Source organism: Diadema antillarum, unplaced genomic scaffold, assembly GCF_040938485.1.
Source record: "Diadema antillarum isolate AM-2024a unplaced genomic scaffold, OU_Dant_1.0 seq00001958_RagTag, whole genome shotgun sequence".
NCBI classification, from domain to species: domain Eukaryota; kingdom Metazoa; phylum Echinodermata; class Echinoidea; order Diadematoida; family Diadematidae; genus Diadema; species Diadema antillarum.
Window position 1 is genome coordinate 79,688 of NW_027272618.1, and position 19,303 is coordinate 98,990.

The window sequence follows — 19,303 nt, forward strand, 5'->3', positions numbered from 1 at the left end:
ATAGAACTTTATGTTTACACTGCATAAAGATCGGTGATAGATTTAACACCATGGGTGTTAAATCTAACACCGATCAAGTGTCAATAGAGGACCACACCGACAGGTGTACAAAGTATGTTGTGATGGTGTGGATTGTTCACCCGGCACTTCGAAGTGTTAATTTGATACGGTAGCTGGTGATATTTTTTGACACTGCGCTGGTGTTGATTCAGCAATGACACTACGCATGGTGCATGGTGGTGTTAAAAGCACAGAAACCCAGCTATAGTGCTTCAAAATATGAATGTGCGTTGCGGATAGAAACAACCAATGTAAAAATTTTAATCAGTATAATAATTTATTAATGTTAATTATTGTTAGATATACAAAATGTGAACAATGGTAAAATCGTTTCTATAGACTAGACCGTCGACAGTTATGGTTTAATGAGAAACATAGTGATGTCTCCCTATATTTTAGGTTTTACAGTGTATTGCAAATTTTTTAGTGTACAACTGACCTATACCATATGCATCAAATGTGAAAACTCGAATTTTTTTAAAATCACTGCTCCCAAAGGTAAACTGTACCTTTAATGTCAATTATATAGAATACGCCCAGTGTCGATAGGAGACCACACCAACTGGTGCTATACTGTGGTGTAAATGTATTCACAACCTTTTTGTTTTCAAAAATAAGTACGTATCAGAAAATTCTCGTTCGTCTTGTTGAAGTTCAAAATCAACAAGAAGAACCGTAACTAATTAGCTATCAAAAAGAAAAAGTTTTATGTTTTGAAGTGACACCTAGAGGTGTTAGTTTAACACCACAAAATGAAAATGAGCACCGGAAATTGTAACACCAGCTTGTTGTTTCATATATTCAAAATCCCAACTTTTTTCAGTGTATAAACTTAAGGATGGAACGAAAGACTGATCTTGTCTTAATGGATGATCAGAGTAGGCTACATTATAGCTTCGTCCATGGGAAAATCTCTCATTCTTAGCTATATACGGTGTACTGCCACAAGGAGAGATCTACTGCAGTCAAGTGTGTGTCTCCTTTGTTTGATATTAACCTCGAATTTAATGAGAAGAAGTTTGATGTGTTCATGTGATTTATAGCCAGCTATCATTCTCGCCCTCTGTTGGGCTTCTTTTTTTTTTTTTTTTTTTTTTGCTTTCGTGAATAAAGCTATGCAAATCTACTGGCAATCTAAACAATTAGAACAACACGGAGTTAACGTGCAATTTTGTCACGTTACATCAACGGGGATATATTTATCATGTAATCATAATTTTTTTATAATTGTCCTTGACGAAGAACTTCACAGATGGCAATGATATATAACAAACACATTATTGTTTTTCCTTTACGAAAATTTATTCTGGAGAAAAGCATATACAGAACATTGAATATTTCACTTACATGCCCATGCAATACTATTATACATGTATATTATCATAATTCTTTTTTGTATCATTACAGAATGCATGTTAAAAATATCATCTCCAAAATCCTGACAAAATTCTCAATCATATCAAGAAGAAACATACTGCATTGGCTCTACAAACAAATATGTGATTAAAATTCAATAACGGGGACAGTATGCTTGAATAGCTGTTTTTGTTTTCGTTTTACATTTTGAGCGATACACCATGACGGTCCTTTATATACGAGGCTTACAATGATTTAAGTCATCACGCTATGGAATGATCTGGACTGTACATAATGGCAAAATGAATAGTTAAACATAATATAGGGCCTACGACAATAAGATTAAATCACTGACAGGATATGCTCCTTTTCCCGCTGACATTCACATAGTCATTGAACTAGGGTCGGCCTAGGATGCCAAGTACCACAAGTGTGAGTGAGGCGACCATCAGAACAGAAGTGAGGCTCGTGCGCACAAAACAAGCTCGACCTGAGTCCTCGGTCGGAGGGGGATTTGTAAACAGTCCTCTGCTGTTGAGGTTGGTGTAGATGTATGGGAATGCCTGTTACAGAATGCATACAGAATACATAATATAACAATTTAGGCAATATAAATCAACTGTTAAATGGATAAACATTTACATAGATTAAGAAAGGGAATACAATCTATGTAGACAGAAAGAGTATAAAAACATTCGACGAATATAGTTAGGTTTCCACGGATTTGTATAAGTATGTATGGGTGAACAAAGAAAAACAAGAAAAGAACAGATTATGGAAACAGAAAGAATTACATAAATGCATCAACGAATAAAATGTATACTTTATAAAAACGAAATGTCAAATATTCAATGTAATGTGTCTGGTAATGTAGCGTAATATTGTACTCAAGAGGAATCGATTTTTTTTTCATAGGAAACGTATGGAGAGAGAGAGAGATAGAAAGAGAGAAAGAGAGAGATATGTACACACATTATATGTAGGCCCTATATAATATAGGCATGTGTATATATGTATATAATTATATTCATATATAATATCTTACTTCATAATACTTTCTTGAACCTCCAATGCCCCCTTCCATTCGGCTTATGTATAATGTCATTTGGTCTATTCCCACCTGGTCTAATCACTAACTGGGCCAACACCATTCGGGCTAAACCCATTTGGTCTACTTGCCACATGGTCTAATTCCAGTTCGTCTGATGTTCAGTTGGTCTAATATCAGTTGGTCTATTGCCAGTTCGTCTAATTCCCACTTGGTCTAATAACCAGTTGGTTAATTATCACGTATTGGGCTAATTTTCGCTTGGTCTAAATTACACTTCGTCTATTCCATTTGGTCTAATAGCCACTTGGGCTAATTGTCATTTGGTCTATTTACCAGTTCGTCTAATCATCATTTGGTCTGATTCCCACTTGGGCTAATGACCAGTTGGACTAATGGCCAGTTGGGCCACCAAAAGTGCCGTTATGGTGAGCTTTCTAAATGTATATCCCAAAATTATATTCCATTATATTCCAAAATTAATATCCTGTTAAAATTGATATCTTGTTAAATAATATCTTATTCCTTTTTTTTTACATCCTGCATATTATGACGGTAAATGATATGATATTATCAGTTGAAGTGTAATGCTCATTATATCAATTTATGAGGATGCATGTTGTGAAGGATGACACGCATATACAACCGATGTCGGAGTTTTAAGTGCAGGGACAAAACAATGTAAAGTCCAGTATACTTAGCATTTTCTCTTTGCTGTCGAAAAAGGGGGAGGGAAGTTCTGATTAAAAAAAAAAGAGGAATTTGGTTTAGGATTAAGCGATAAATTTATTTTCCAGTAACGGAAAGCTGATATCCGTAAGTGATTCTTGATCAGACCAAGTGGCATTAGACCAAGTGAGAGTTAGACAAAATAAAAATTAGACCAAATGACAATTTGCCCAATTGGTTATTAGACCAAATGACTGACAAAATTGGATGGGGGCTACCAAATTGAAAAGGGGGAGGGATTACCAAATGAAGTTCTGATAAAATAGAGAAATTTGGTTCAGGATTAAGCGATGAATTTATTTGCCAGCAACGGGAAGCTGATATCTGTGAATGTTTCTTGATTAGACCAAGTGGCATAAGACTAAGTGAAAATTAGACGAAATAAAAATTAGACCAAGTGACGATTAGCCCAAGTGGTTATTAGACCAAGTGCTCATTAGACCAAATGACAGACGAAATGGAAATTGGACCAAGTAATATATTGACCATGTGGTAATAGCCGAAATTAGACGAAGTGGCAATTAGCCAAATTTATTAGACCAAATGGCGTTAGACCAACTGAAAATTAGACCAAGTGGTGTCACCCGAACTGGTTATTAGACCGAGTGGGAATTAGATGAAATGGTGAATAGACGAAGTGGTTGCAGCCTAAAAGGGGTTAGCCCGTATGATGTTATCCCAACTGGTGATTAGACCAAGTTGTAATAGCCCAAGTGATAGGTTACCATTCCCCCCTCCAAAAAAAAAAAAAGGAAAGAAAGAAATATAAATCATAATAATAAATAGGAGGCAAGAGAAGCGGTGGCCATATGAATAGTCTTTGTTCCTTCGGTGTACACAGAAGATGAACAGTAATATTTGTTGACTAATGAATTATTAATCAAAATGAAGGAAACGGTAGCAAAACTGTGAAAGTCATGTGGACACTTCTTTAATTTCATTTCATGGCACTCACGTCTTTAACTATTACTAAATTTTGAGCATAATACCGTATTTTCCCAAATTACTCGTACATGTAATTTGTAATTCCTGTCAACGTATGAAGTGTCGGTGAACGGTTTTGTAACTTCATTATATAGGGGGCATTTTTAAAAATGTTTCCTGCCACTTTGATAAGAAAAACAAAACAAAACAAAACAAAAAATGTTTTATGAGAAAATTAATCTTGTGGCTTACCAGCAGAATAGAACTCGGTGATAAGTACAATTGCTTCATACATGATAATTGTTACACATGAGGGAATACTACAAGCATTATTGACTTTCAGGTAATTTTATACATCATACGTTATGATATCTTAAGCAAAAACAATTGATAAAGCTCATATCCTGTTGTTGTCTTTTGGTCTGTTAATTAACTTCTGGAAAATGGTATTTGTGACGCATAGATGTTTTCATGTCATTCGAAAAAATGTCGACACTTTATCGGTGAGTATTCAATGTCTTTGTTGTGCTTGTAACATTTCATACACTTTTCTACTTTGTTAACAATTCGTATGAAGTATGATATAACCAAGAATCTGAAATCATCAAGACTTACAAACCCAATCAATCATACATATGAATAGCAATGAATGTAGTGTATTTAGAGCATACGCACCTCAGTCGGGCAAGAAATGTTACTTCCGGGGTTCCAAGAGGTGCGTTTACCCCCAACAGGTTCGATCTGCCATTTGAAACCGGAAGAGTAAAGAAATCATCAATAATGTATGTAGTCATGTACGGTACATGTGTTTACGCAACAGAAAGGTTAAGGTAGTATTAGGTGAAAGGGACCCCGGATTCATGAGGGCTTATCTGCATAAGCCTACACGCGCAATCTGCCATGTTCTCACTGTCCAAAAAAAGGCCGATTCGTACGGCGAGTATGTCGAACGTCGAAAATGGCTGAAATAGTAATGACAATCTCAGTTCATCTCTTGATTCAGGGAGGTTAAACCCACCTCCCTGCTGGATTCGACTATACTGCTCCTGGCAGGTTCCGCCTACTTTACGGATCCTTCCGGGCCAAACTTTGTTTAATAGCTGGTCACAGAATGTCGCAAGTGCAAAAGGTACATAGTAGTCTACGGATTGCCTTGTAAGTGTTAGACTAGATCTCGATCTACATAAGATCGACGTGGTCCGTCCACTCCCACGTGCACGTATACCACACCTACGCCACGTAGAGCGAATCGTGAACGACTACTGAACCTGTACAAAAGAGAGAACATGTAAATACATACGCGCCTAGGATCTTCTTTAATTTACAGTTTACTGATTTTACGCTGTCAATTTTTGTACTGACGATGGCGGCGATTACCATGCCATTCAATAGCGCCCTCTTGAATTCGAGAACCGTGTCCCTTGAAAACAGGACAAAAAGAATCGATATACACACTTGAAATTCCTTGAAATCATGCTCTGATATCTGTATCTATCTTTCTTTTACTCTTGCACTCATTTTGGTCTTTTTTGTCTCTATCATTCGCCAAGTTATTTTCAGCAGCTGTTATTAACCTGTCTCAAGTCTATTGCTTATAATTCGTGAAAATTTTAGTGAAAAAAAAAGTCCTTCGTGTGAGATGTAGTGTATCTATAGTTTATGTGCACACAATTTAACAGACCATGTTATTCCAGAGCTCCATTCCACCTTGGGCGTGACCTTTAGCGCTGAAGTGAAAGCAGTCAGGAGCGAAATAGGAGAAATCCGGAGTACCATCCTGGGTTGGAATAAAACATAACAACGAGTCCAAAATTAATGCTAGCACACTAATGAATACAAATTCAAAGAGCTAACGCACAGTGCGTTTATACTAAGTATTTACATGTTTTTAACGAGAGACTTTAGCTACTACACGTTTCAAGTGCAGTCGATGCCCTATATACAACTAACAACTCACAATAAGAGCACTATATAGTGACAATAGAGATGTTGATGACATTTTCTTTAAAAACACATGTAGCAAACCAACCACACACACACACATACACACACACACATACATATATATATATATATATATATATATATATATATATATATGATACACGAAGACAAAACTTTCATTATGATCTAAATTACGTAAAATAGATTTCCCCGCCCATTGATGATAATTTCTATAGTTAACAAGCAATCCTGTTTGAGCGATTTTTCTCCTTATATGAGTTTCGATGTCGTTGATCGATCCAGTTCGCCCAGAATTGCATCAAAATGATGTTTTAAGATTTGGTCGGAACAACTAGACCTACGTTCTTGACAAGAAAAATTCATGTATGATATAAATACACATAATATATAAACAAAGGCTCTCTCCATATCATTCATAACTTTATGTATTTGTATGATTATATGAACTAAAAAAAAAACCGCACACACACACACACTGTTTATATATATACATGTATATATATATATATATGTATATATATATATATATATATATATATATATATATCAAATCAAAATATGAAAGTTCTGCGTCGGTGTGTAATAAATAGATATCAAGAGTAAAAACAGTCGTATAAACACCGCAGGAGCCAAAAAAAAAAAAATTGGCTCCTGCGGTGTTTATACGACTGTTTTTACTCTTGATATATATATATATGTATATATATATATATATATATATATATATATATATATACATACAAACAAAGAGAGAGAGAGAAAGAGAGAGGGGGAGATAAGAGGAAAAGTGCGTTACAGTTCACCGGATCACTATGAAAAAGACAACTAAAGTGCTTTTATAGTATGGACTTGAAATGTTTCTCTTGTGACATCTTTCCTGGAACTTTTCTGACACACCTCTCGAGTTATTCTGTTAGTCTACACATCATGAGAATTGTGTAAGATTATATGAATACTATCATTAAGTTTATCATTGCACAACTCACGATTTTATAACAATTTAGCAATTAGTAATGAGTCGCACAAAGCGTTAATTGAAGAGACGGTCCCTACTTGCATACCTCTTTAAACGGGACTGATGTGTTGTGGAGGAATGGCTGAAGGACCACCGTAAAGTCGTCCTTAGTATCGTACTGACCACTGAGAATAGCCTCTTCCATCTTGACCTGAAAGATCATAGAACACTTACGTAGTTATCATTGTGCAAGGAGGCGTCAGGGGGCGTAATCCATTGATATTTCAACGGTATACTCTTACGTAATCATGTATACTCTTATATAGATTCATACATTCATTCATTCCTTCATTCATTCATTCATTTATTCATTCATTCCTTCATTCATTCGTTCGTTCATTCATTCATTCATTCATTCATTAATTCATTCATTCATTCCTATATCTTTATTTCTTTCCATGTCCGATACGAAACACTTCCAATATTTCGACGTAATTAATATTACATAATCATTATATAAACATAGTGGGGATTCAGCTCAGTAACAGGCAAGACACAATTATATAGGCCTACAGACTCTGTCTAACAAGGCGGCACGGGGCCTATACGCTGTCATATTCTTTTTTTAGTGGAAAAAATCTGGTCAGTTTGCGTTTGTTATTCTTTTTTTACTTATTTTACTTTTTTAACTTTTTTTTCCTATGCATAGTGAGTGGGCATAAAATGTGAACAAACAACTCGCAAGTCCTACGAACTTTCCCATTTCTAAAACTGTTCGAGGCACATGGTGTGACGTCATAATCGTTGCAACGACGTGCTTCACCAGGTCCCATGGATGCTATAATACTCTCTAAAAAATCGAGTGAAAATATTCACTATCTTAAAGGAGTGAATACAAAAAAGAGTGAATTTAGAGTGAAATTGGAGTGAATTTTGAGTGAAAATGTTCATTTTCACTCATTTTGGAGTGACCTTAAGGATCACTCGAAGATTTTGGAAGATAACAACACAATTCGAAGTTTGTGTTGGAGACTGTTGCAATTTGATCTGACGAAGCTGCACTGTGCAGGAACAGTTTGTGTTTGGTGATGTCTATTTCCATCTCCTAGCTCATTTATGTTCTCTCATTCACTCAATCAAGCTGCAACTCTTCGGAAGTGTTCACAGAATTACATGAAATAGCGCAAAAGGGTCGCCGATTTCCACCAAACATGGGCAACCAATCTGATCGGTACAATTTCGCAATTTTGTTATATTGGGGATGTCACACTTGCTATGCAGATTAAACGAGTTACATTTCATTACCTGATATTCTATGTTGATCTCCTCGAAGGCTTTTAATTCATTTTCTGTCAGAAACATACCGCACTCACAGAATGCCCTGATAAGGAGGAAGAGAGACAGAGAAAGAGAATGTTAAGTAAATTCCTTTATATTTTCTGACAAAAGATGAGATGAATATAAGATTAAACCATAATATACAAAAGCATGAAAGGATTAACGCGAAACTGTGACTTGTCAGTCTAAAATGTTTGCAACAACGCGTGGTGTAAAAGACACTTTTTTATCGAGTGCAGCAAATGGGAAGAAAGAACACAGCAAGTCATTAAGACATCTACGTCCTGAGCTCTAAACAAATCATATAAAGCAGGCCATGTACTATGTTGATTATCACTATTAGCATATGACACGATTTCTCTGACTTGTATAAGATATGGAGACCACCGTAGAATCCGGCCCTAATTATTATTCTTCCGGAAAATCGATGTCTCTCTTTCACTTTCACTTTTGACTGTCACTTTTCACAAACGGAAGTTATAACTTTGCCTGTATGAGTGGGTAATTTTGAGAGGATCATTGACAAGAACCACAATAGAATTGATTTCCTTGATTTTTTATGTACGAAGTTTATACACTCCTCCCATCATATTCATTCATCATTTCCTAAATGCCCTTCAGTGCTACCGCCATCCATCATACACCAAGATGGAATACAGCTGGATGAACGAATGCTTAGAGAAATGCTTTTCATGGAGTATTCTACCGACTGAAATGTTTTTACACGCACAAGCAATTACTACCAGCTCAATCACGAGTTGAGTTTCAGATTAGAACTCACATGGATAATCAACATAAAAGGAAGAAAATCTATTCAAGGGAGCACATTGAACCTCACCAGTGAAAAAAGTTGCAGATGGGCGCCCGCAGAATGTCAACTTGGTACACCTGCAGTATCCCTACAACGTTGACGATTGTTCGCGGCATCTAAAGGTAAGCAAGACAAAATATTAACTTTTAATATTGAAAGTTGAAGCATATAGCATTTCTTTGAAAATGAAATAAAATACATTCAGATTCTTAAGGCCACCTTGCAAACAATGAGCACTGCAACAAAATCATACAGAACGTAAACATACACACAATGGAGACCATACAGCAGTGACAAGGACAGTGCAATTGTACTGAAAAAAAAAAACATCAGTTAGAAACAAAGGTTCAGAGTGACGGTAATAAAAAATCACGACGAATTGATTAATTTTTAGGTGCACTTTGTTTCTCCTCTGATCGCTTGATAAGTATCTTTAGACAGCCAGCTTATCTGTTGTATACAGTGACGATTTTTTTAAGCCTATATCAAATGAATCTATCTATATAGGCACATGTTACACACACACTCACACGCGCGCGCGCACACACACACACACACAAGCGCGCACACACACACATTCTGTGAGACCGCATCAGAATCCCTTGAAAGCCTTAAACAGAAATATTTCAACTCTCATAATCAAACAGTTAAACGTGAAATAATCGATCCGGTTGTTGTTGTTGTTGTTGTTGTTGTTGTTGTTGTTGTTTTTTAGCGTTCTGTCATAAAAAAAAGAAATTTCCCCATACATATGAATAGGTGAAATATAAGTGATGGTTGAAAAACCAGTGAAACTCATCGATGAAAGTTTAAGTAAATTCAGACAATAGGTCCACATTCAAAACTTATGATGCCTTATTCAAGTTACATTTACATAATTGTCCCTCTTTCTGTGGGTTTCTACAATAGTGACGTCACACCCACCTCCCCCCCCCCCACACACACACACATGGTACTAAGATAATGCAAAATACATTTCACAAGTTCACAAGGAGGACTTGGTCAGTTCTAAATAGCATGGACGATACAGCTTGGCACTGTAAAGTGCATGGGGGGGGGGGGACAACAACCAAGAACATGTCGAATTCAAAGAGGACGGCAGATGAATTTGCTCACACTTTCAATGCCCTGCTTCTTTATTTATTTTGCATTCTCCAAGCCCACGTAAAATTTCAAAATTTAAACTGCAGTCACTCCCACTGACCTCATCATGAAGGGTCATAAGGGCCTCGTGGATGTAGTTGACGTAGTTGTCTGTAGAGTAGTAGTAGGGGTTGTCGCACCAGTCACAAAGGTCATTGCCCCCGATGAACAGGGTCACAACCTTCCAGTCATTCTCAAAGTCGATTTCAGCCTTGGCTTTCATCTTGTCCACCAACCACCGGGCCTGATGAGGCATGTCGCTGCAACGAGTGTGACGCACACCGTATGACGTTTAGAAATGAAACAACAAGGCCTCTAACATTATTAGAAATCAGTTCTAGATCCAGATGGAGCCTCTGATTAAAACAATATGTGAAATGACCTGACGAGATTAAACAAAAGATATCAAACATTAGATCAAGATATATGGTGATGATAGCCGAGCAATCCCTGTTCTCATCGCTTTTCAGAAGGCATTCGATATAAACATGATACTCTCAAGACAAGCAAGTTTGTGCTCACTTGCCTTGTCTCCAGGCTAGCCAATAAAGCATATACTCTTAAGTTTTTACTTACTTAGCCTTGTCTCCAGGGTAGCCAACATTCATGTTTGATTCATCGGAATCCCAGTTGCCTGTCCTCACCCCGTATCCCTTAAGGTTTGGGTTGTATTTCCTCAGGATATCTGTAATAACGAGGAGGAATACGAAGAGTGCGCAAAATCTTTAAAAGTCCCGGTTTAATCTCAAAGACGCCAAAATCCGTAAAAGTCAGAGCTTTAGGGAATACATAATATGCATATAAGTTGCACCTTTTAACTTAGTCAGTGGTAACTTGTGTAGTGTTCGAACGACGAATAAGACAGCCAGCTATGTTTCTTACTGGGAAAAAATGCTGGAAAGTTAAGTACTGCAGTCTAAAAAACAAACAAACAAATAAACCACGTGTTATGCCTTTAAAGGTATTAAATGAGAGTCTGTTTTCATTCTTATACATCGAAACTACGAATAATTATAGCTAGGAATTTGAATTTGAATTTGAATGCGACACGGCATTGTTCATCGTGGGTGACAGACACGAATAGTAACGAATTACAAAAATGAATAACGATGAGTAATGAATAAAGGAAGTGAAACAGTTTTGCATTATTTCAACTCCCTATACTACAGTGAGAATGGGAGAGAAAGACAAATTACAAATAACAGAAGAGAAAATAAACATCAATCATTAATTTCATAGGCCCTTGTAGTCTACAACTTCCCCAATTCTATATAAATACGTTTCTTGTACGAATCCATTATACGCAGGGTTTGGCACTAACTTCTTTGGCTGGTGGTCCATTTGAGCCACTAGAATCTTAAAATCTGAATTTTGGTGACCCGAGAAAGATATGCAGTGGCTCGACTAAAAGCAGCAAGCAATAACAAATTTTGAATTTTATTTGTCCCATCTGGCCACCAAAACTTTACATTTGGTGGAAAAACACAAATTTTTAGTGGCCTCGGGACACCGGGCCCCGGGCCACCGCTATAGTGTCGAGCCCGGTTGTATGAAATATATTTCTCTATTGCGTAATAATTCCCATATGACTCACTTGCCAGTGATGGATTGGTCTCGAAGGTCCCATCACCACCGTGGCTATATAGGAGTGAAGTTATAGCGGGACAAAAGAAATTGATTAGAAATAGATAAATGATAAGTGGTTAATAATGATATGAATGAATGAATGTTATATTGACTGGAACTTCTGCAGGTTTAACCGTCACTATAGTTCAGAGCTAACCATGTGCTCTCTGTGTTTGAAGACGACTTTATTTGTTAATACGATGTATTATACTTCTACGAGAAAGATGGTATCATCGTCAATGAAAATTTTCAGAGTAGAAGCATGCAATTTCTGAGGGTCCCATATCGTATAAGCTCGGCTTTTTAGTGGGACCCTCCATTTCCATTCCCATCCGTGTAATATGCGTATGTATATACCTTATAAATGCAATTATTATAATTATAAAAGATAAGGCCGTCTGAATATTAACTAAGATTGCATGAATGTGAGAATCTTAGAATAGCCGTTTTAAAAATTCTAATGTTATCAAAACATATCTGCTCCCGTCCCGATTTTAAGCACAAAACATGATTTTCATGAAATATCCATACGAAGAAGAAGACATCACAGTATATAAAGTACTGAAATCAAAATCACGTAAGGTAACTGTTTGCACAAACGCTTAATGCATATCATATATGATTCATATGCAGGTATTAGAGATGAACCATAATACACATGTATTGGTGCGTAAAATTTTAATGAATGATGTACTTTATACGACGTGCATTATGACTGATTTGTTTGTTGAGGGGTATTTTAGACACACGCTAATAAAGCCTACCTAAATGTCAGGCCTCTGTACATGTAAATAAGTTCAGGAAGAAGACACGCCCCAGCTCCATTTGCGGCCTAGATAGAAAGAAAGACGTTATTTTAATCGTTACGCGTTTAATTGATGGGAATATTCCCTAAAGAAATCCTTTTGTGCTGTATACCTTTTTTAAAATCAAAATAAACAAATCAAATTTCATTTTATTAGTTGAGTCAGAGCGGAACCTTTACAGACAATACCTATAGGTTAAAGTCCCATTGATACACACGTTATTGTTATTTACCATGCTTGGGTATACTTTTTAATGCTACGTACCTTTTTCATCAGTATGCGAAAGGTGTAAAATATTTGGTAAATCCTGACTTGTTTGTAGATTAAAAGACATTAACAATTACAATTACTATACGAGGAAAAGTAATGAACGCATTCATGACCGAGTAAAATTCTTTCAGCAAGCTTCAGGAACCAGGAACGATACTTCTGTGGTGTCTGGATATTCGTCTGTTTAATTGCCGTATTGTTGGGGGATGCCGAACTATTTTCCTCTCGATGACAACCTACAAGTGTATATGACAAATTTACTCTTGATTCACGAGATCATTCAACGTTATTTTATGCATTTGTATTTTTAACTTGCTGATGCGACTAAATTATAGTAAACTGAGGAAGGAAGTGTTTTCCCATAGAAGTCTGTCCACCTTTGCACTACTAGTAATGTTAAACTTTTCACTCTTCAGTCGGGTGTTTCAAATGATTTTAGCGTACTGTAAACGTGGAAATTTTCGCGGTACATTAATTTTCGCGGATTTCGCGCTACGTTCGGCTAGCGCGAATTCAAAAACGCGCGAATATATCTTCGCAATTTTCTATGCACATTTTGAACGGGCCTGAATTGCGTGCGCTTCGTCGATGATACTGCTACGTAGTACAGACATGTTTACGCATATAGCAGTATCATCGCACGCACCGCACACACCGAGCCCATGGCCGATTGGTGTGCTACATCTCCGCGACTACAGTACTAGTACTACAGTACATGTATCGAGTAAACTACGTGTACAGTGTACTACGTAGTTGAGCGCTTGTACTCACACTCGCGCCGCTCGCTACGTCACTTTCATACGCTGGCATCGCTGGATGAAAACAGCGACTGTGTTTTAACCCGCTGCGGAGCGCGAATTTAAGAACCCGCGAATATGTTTTCGAGCCGCTCAGCGCGAAAAATTAATCGCGCGAAAATATTGACGTTTACAGTATTACGTTTATCTGTGGTTGGAAGGTGTTCACAACGAATGATTGTCATGTTTGTGCGATGCAGCAACCATTCGGCACGTTCTCACTTGTATTGACTCTGATGTGATAGGATTATAATCGTATACAGATCCCTTCCCATATAGCCCTAAGTATAGAAAATCGATATCGGATCTGTTTTTGATTGATTTATATTGATTCAATCAAGGAGGTGGCCACCTCCCTGATTCAACATCATAGGCCTACTCGAATCACGTTTTGTAAACATCAGTCTCTCCCTAACGCATTGGTCCTAGACTATACAATAGAACAGTGCATGACATGTGTACTGATATGCATTTTCTACCATCATATAGACAAAATACAAACTCTAGTAAAACAATTAGGTTGAAGACTAAATGTAGAGACTCACGGTCAGCGAATCTCCCATTGCTGCTATCACTTTGATGTCGGCAGGCCGAACAAGATGAGCTACACGGAAAAGGAACGATAAAAACAAAGTAAAACTGGCGTATAAATAAACAAACTGAAAAAAAAAATGGTTTTACCTAGGTTTTTTTTTTCCAAAGCAAAATGGATAGCTATCTGATTGACTTTGAGATCAGAGTTATCTTTCCTCACAATCATTAGTTACATATTAAGTGATTAGTAGAGAGTGACGTATATAATAGGCCCTATACCGAAGTACCTGTTGTTGCTATTGCGATATAATATTTAGAGAGAATTAGCAGTATTAGAAATAATATTAACAATGAGTATTTCACGATATTCCACCGATCATTTTTACCATCAAAACAAAATGTCTGAGTTATTGGCCAGACAGACCATACGGACAAAGATTGAATGTTATTTCATGCTTTTTTATAATTATGCTCATTGGTCCCATCAACGAAAAATTGGGTTTGCTTTCTTTTGCCTAACTTGTAAGTTCTTCAGAATCACCATGGCTTAAAGGTAGGCCTTCCTTATAATATAAGCCTATGGAGTCATCGAGATGATAGACAATTCTTAAAGTAAACTCATATGAGTAGGAGCAGGAGGGGTGTGAATTTTGTCAAACAGAATCTCACCGGAGGTTGGTATTTCATCGGAAGGTGGTAGGACCTCACATGGAAAGTAGAACTCCTCTCCTGGAACCTTAATTTGAAAATAACAATAGAATAATAATGATAACAAGAAGAACAGCAGCAACACATCTTTGGTATTAAGTTGCCGATAATGCTCCATTTAACTGAAAGGAGAAAGAGAAGAAAACAACACCAACATCATCTTTATCTGTAACTTCTCGAGTCATATGTTATTTCTTTTTTCTCTGATGTGATGAATATCTACGTCTGTACGTCTCTCGCGTGAACTTCCATTGACATTGCCATTAAAATCACTAGTACTACTTACTCCATATCCACCAAACTAAATAGGTTAAAATGCCACTACTCTTTTTGTACAGCCCATTTCGGTTCCCTGTTGTATGTAACCATATCAACTGCTCTCATTTTGGTCAGCGACACAATAATTTGACTATGTTTAACGTTACAAATATCACATGAAGGTCATAAAAGTAATGGTTGAAATAAAGTCAATCGTTTATGACGACTATTCAAATATCATGTATAGGCCTACTTCAATCTACTACATGTACATACAGTGATTCATACTTAATGAAACTAAAATATGAGTCTGAATCTGAGTGATATTATCATAACAGTCATCACTATTCTATCGTAAGTGCTTCAACCATATATGATGTTGCATCATCTCATTAAAATGTATCATAATCGCTCTTATTGATTTCAGTGAGAAGATTGGCAATGGTGCGAGAAGTGCTTTCCTGTTGCTGGGTAACAGTTTTGCGCCTGCAACGTCACATGAATAATAGTGTTCTGTCACCTCGGTGGGTAGGTTTATGAGTGTGATGGTACTTATGTTATCACGAAGTGTATACAAGGAGAAATTTAGAATCACGATAGAGGGCCACGCTATATTTACCACGGGGGAAGACTTCTCTTTATGTGGGTGTGGGTGCGTCTCAATAATTCCTTGTATAATCAATAATGTGAACGCACTCCAAACTCGCGATTCAATGTTGGAGTAGATATAAACCACGAGTCTCTTGACCCTTGAAATAGAGATAACTTGTGTGAAGTGGACTGTGTGTTTTAGTGTAATTATGTCTGGAGGAGTATATTTGTGTCTTATCTGATCTTTGTAGAGATTTACAAGACACGGAAGACGTGAAATAGTAACCTTCTATTTTGAATAAGAGATGGATATGTTTTTCTTTTAACGAACTTTTATTCATTCTATATAGTTTGTTTGTTTTTTTGCATGCAAATCGCCCTTTGTATGATAGGAATGTGAGGTTGCTTGCTAGTCTTTAATGAAGTGGGTCTACAATAATGTTGTTTGTGAGAGATGAAAAGGGAATGAAAAAATAAATCACATCTTCATAAGATTCAATGTTGTATCTTTTGTCTTTAGAATGTACACAAACATGCACATGTACACAATCACGCGTCATACACATAAGTATCATAAATCCTTTTTTCCCTATTTCTAATGTAAAGACGATATTCTGCTATTAGGCTTTTTTGTGCATTCATGCTTTGTATACTGGCTATTGGTTATATTGGATATTGAAATACAGTGTAACACGGTGAAGTTAAAAATCCCAACCCAGATAAAATGAATCTGCTATTCATTTTTCATTGCATTATGATTTGCACCATCTCCTTTTTATCTTTATAACGCATAAAGTATGCATCATCAGTATTCATAAATACATTCACACTGCAATCACTGTATTGCAATTATGAAAATCATGCTGCTATTCATTTACATTGTAACTCATAGTTTTCTTCCAAGTGACCAGAATAATAAACAAAAAATGAAACTGTCACCACCATCAATCATTGTTTATCAATAATGGAAGACAACGCGTAATATTGAAAGATATAGATGGATTGAAACTCGTCTATGTATACACCGAGCGACTTCACTCGTGGGCATTGGAAACATGGTATCATTGTGAGAAGAGAGGAATAACAAGACAAATATTAATGCAGTTATTAAACTTTTATAGACTTTTATAGCAGGAGATGGCGTGGAAAAGAGAGATGTAGTGCTTGTACAGAGAAGAATGAAAAGTGGAGTGACTGACGGCTGTTTAAGCCAGGAAATAATTTGCTAAATCTGAGAGAGCCTCATTCAGTTTTCCTATTTTCTCTTTATTGTAACGTAATCACCCCCGGTAATCATCCAAGTAAACTACATCGCCGAAAAATTGTTGAGCGTACAATCTTGTGTTTGTTTTTGTTTTTGTTTTTTCTTAGATTTATGACCAATAGGAGGTAAGGTAATGTGACGCTGCGCTACTCTCACCGGGAAACCTGGCCCCGTGAAGCAGTCGTAGCCGGGTAGAAGGGGTATCGTCTCATTCCAGTCCACAAGGCTCGACACGTCGTCTACCATTTGTTCGTACGCCTCAAACCAACGCTTGTCTGTGACATAAGCACACCATTTATTGTGAATAGTATATTAAAGACATACAACGCCAGAGAGTCGGTTATGCAAGGATAAAAATTAGTGTCACATGCACTTAATGAAGTATATGAACTAACTTTTTTACATCTAACATATTTACCTCTGCCACCTTTAACACTGACATTTGTGCCTGTGTCATATTTAAAGGGGAAGTCCAGGCGATTTTTGCATAATTTCACATCATGAAGTACATAAATTGACAGCTCCATGTACAGTTTTGTGGAATTAATTGTGGTCCCTGAGCAGAGAAAACAATACCCTGATGAAAAACCCACAACAAATTACACTAAACAAGAATGATGACATAGGAGACGCACATATAATTCAGAAATGAAGCGATGTAATTCCGATACAAACAGCTCCCTGAACAAGTTCACTTGTGTAGAATTTCTGCTTTATTGTATCTTAAAATCATCCTTATTTGTCATTTCATTCACTCTAAATTTTGAAACTCTTTCCCCAGTTTAAACAATTTATAGTAGTTCAAATGTAAAAAGCTCTGAAAATCATTCGGAAGTCTCCTTTAAGTAAGATATTGAAATCCTTGCATTTTTTGTTTTGTTTTGATATCGGGACATTTTTACCTTAGTTGACGTCTTTACGTCTGATGATTTTTAATCACTGGCAGTTTATTCAATTTCTTTTCTTTTTTTCATATTCAAAGCTCCGTCATTTTTACCTCGAGGAATCAAAATACCTCTGCTCTGATGGCGTATACCCAGTCATTCTCAGATACCATCATTACAAACCAGTCCTATCATCTCACTTGGGAAATACATTCTAGAGTGACTTTATATCTCTGCAGTGATCCACAAATTCATATCGAGCTTGGCCTGATTCGACCGCAATTATCTCCTTAATCCAGATAAAGCCAGACCGATAATCTCACACTGACAGGTGGAAAAGACAACTCTTCAAGACACAAACACCTATAATGATGTCTCGTGGTTGTCCTCTATAATGATCGAGTGTCGTCTTTGATATGATACATGGAATTGTATAAAAATGGTTGTATTGAGATGATTATACATTCTTACCTCCGTGTACAATGGCGCTCTGCTCTAGCAGGATGAAGAGAACAGCCCCAAGAAGCACCAAACAACCAGTCCAAGTCCGCGCCATTTCGCCTCACTAAACTTGTAACTCCAGGATGAAAACTTTGCCTGGGTGAAAATTCGTGCAAGATGTATCTGACTTGGTTAAAAAGAACCGATCGACGTTATCTTCACCGGTATCAATTAGTAAATGAACAGAAGAAGACAGTTTATCAGCACTTCAGTATATAGTTCTCGACTTCTAGCTTTATGTTTGTCCCTCTTGTCATTAAAGCGATAACATCCCTGCTCCGTTATCCCTCTGATAAGGAAGCACACACATTACAAGAGGCCTCGAGAGATCGCCAGCTTCTTCGTAACACAGAGATATACTCTAATTAGCACTCCGCTCCAATACAAAGTCCTTTGACATAGCATTTATTTCAATGCTAAATGCATTCATTATGGCAACAACCTTTTGCGCAAGACAGAGATAAATCTAACAGTCTTTATTGCCTCTTAAACAACATTTTTAACCATAACAAAAAACTCTCAAATGAACCTATAGGACCTACGAACATGGCGAAGGAAAGATTCAGAATGAAGAGAGGATTAATGGAGCTGAAGCGTCTATGACAGTAATTTAACAGTACTAAGAGCACATTTGTAGTGAATCAAGTGGTAATAACAAAAATATAACTTTACTAGAAAAAAAAAAACCCCGACACCCTAGACATGCTCTAAAAACAATTGAACCTCCAGCAAAGA

At 36.8% G+C, this 19,303-nt stretch overlaps 1 protein-coding gene across 1 annotated transcript; it reads right to left on the minus strand.

Annotated features, from left to right (window-relative positions):
- Window positions 1-1,814: 1,814 nt before the first annotated feature.
- LOC139713415 (phospholipase B1, membrane-associated-like) lies at window positions 1,815-18,623 on the minus strand. Its single transcript, XM_071625149.1, has 14 exons — window positions 18,539-18,623; window positions 17,340-17,458; window positions 15,032-15,098; window positions 14,374-14,432; window positions 12,720-12,787; window positions 11,924-11,967; window positions 10,906-11,014; window positions 10,391-10,589; window positions 9,214-9,302; window positions 8,343-8,418; window positions 7,144-7,248; window positions 5,799-5,894; window positions 4,793-4,858; window positions 1,815-1,979 (listed from the first exon to the last, which is right to left on the minus strand). The coding sequence occupies exons 1-14, from the start codon at window positions 18,621-18,623 to the stop codon at window positions 1,815-1,817; spliced, it is 1,347 nt and encodes a 448-aa protein (XP_071481250.1).
- Window positions 18,624-19,303: the final 680 nt, after the last annotated feature.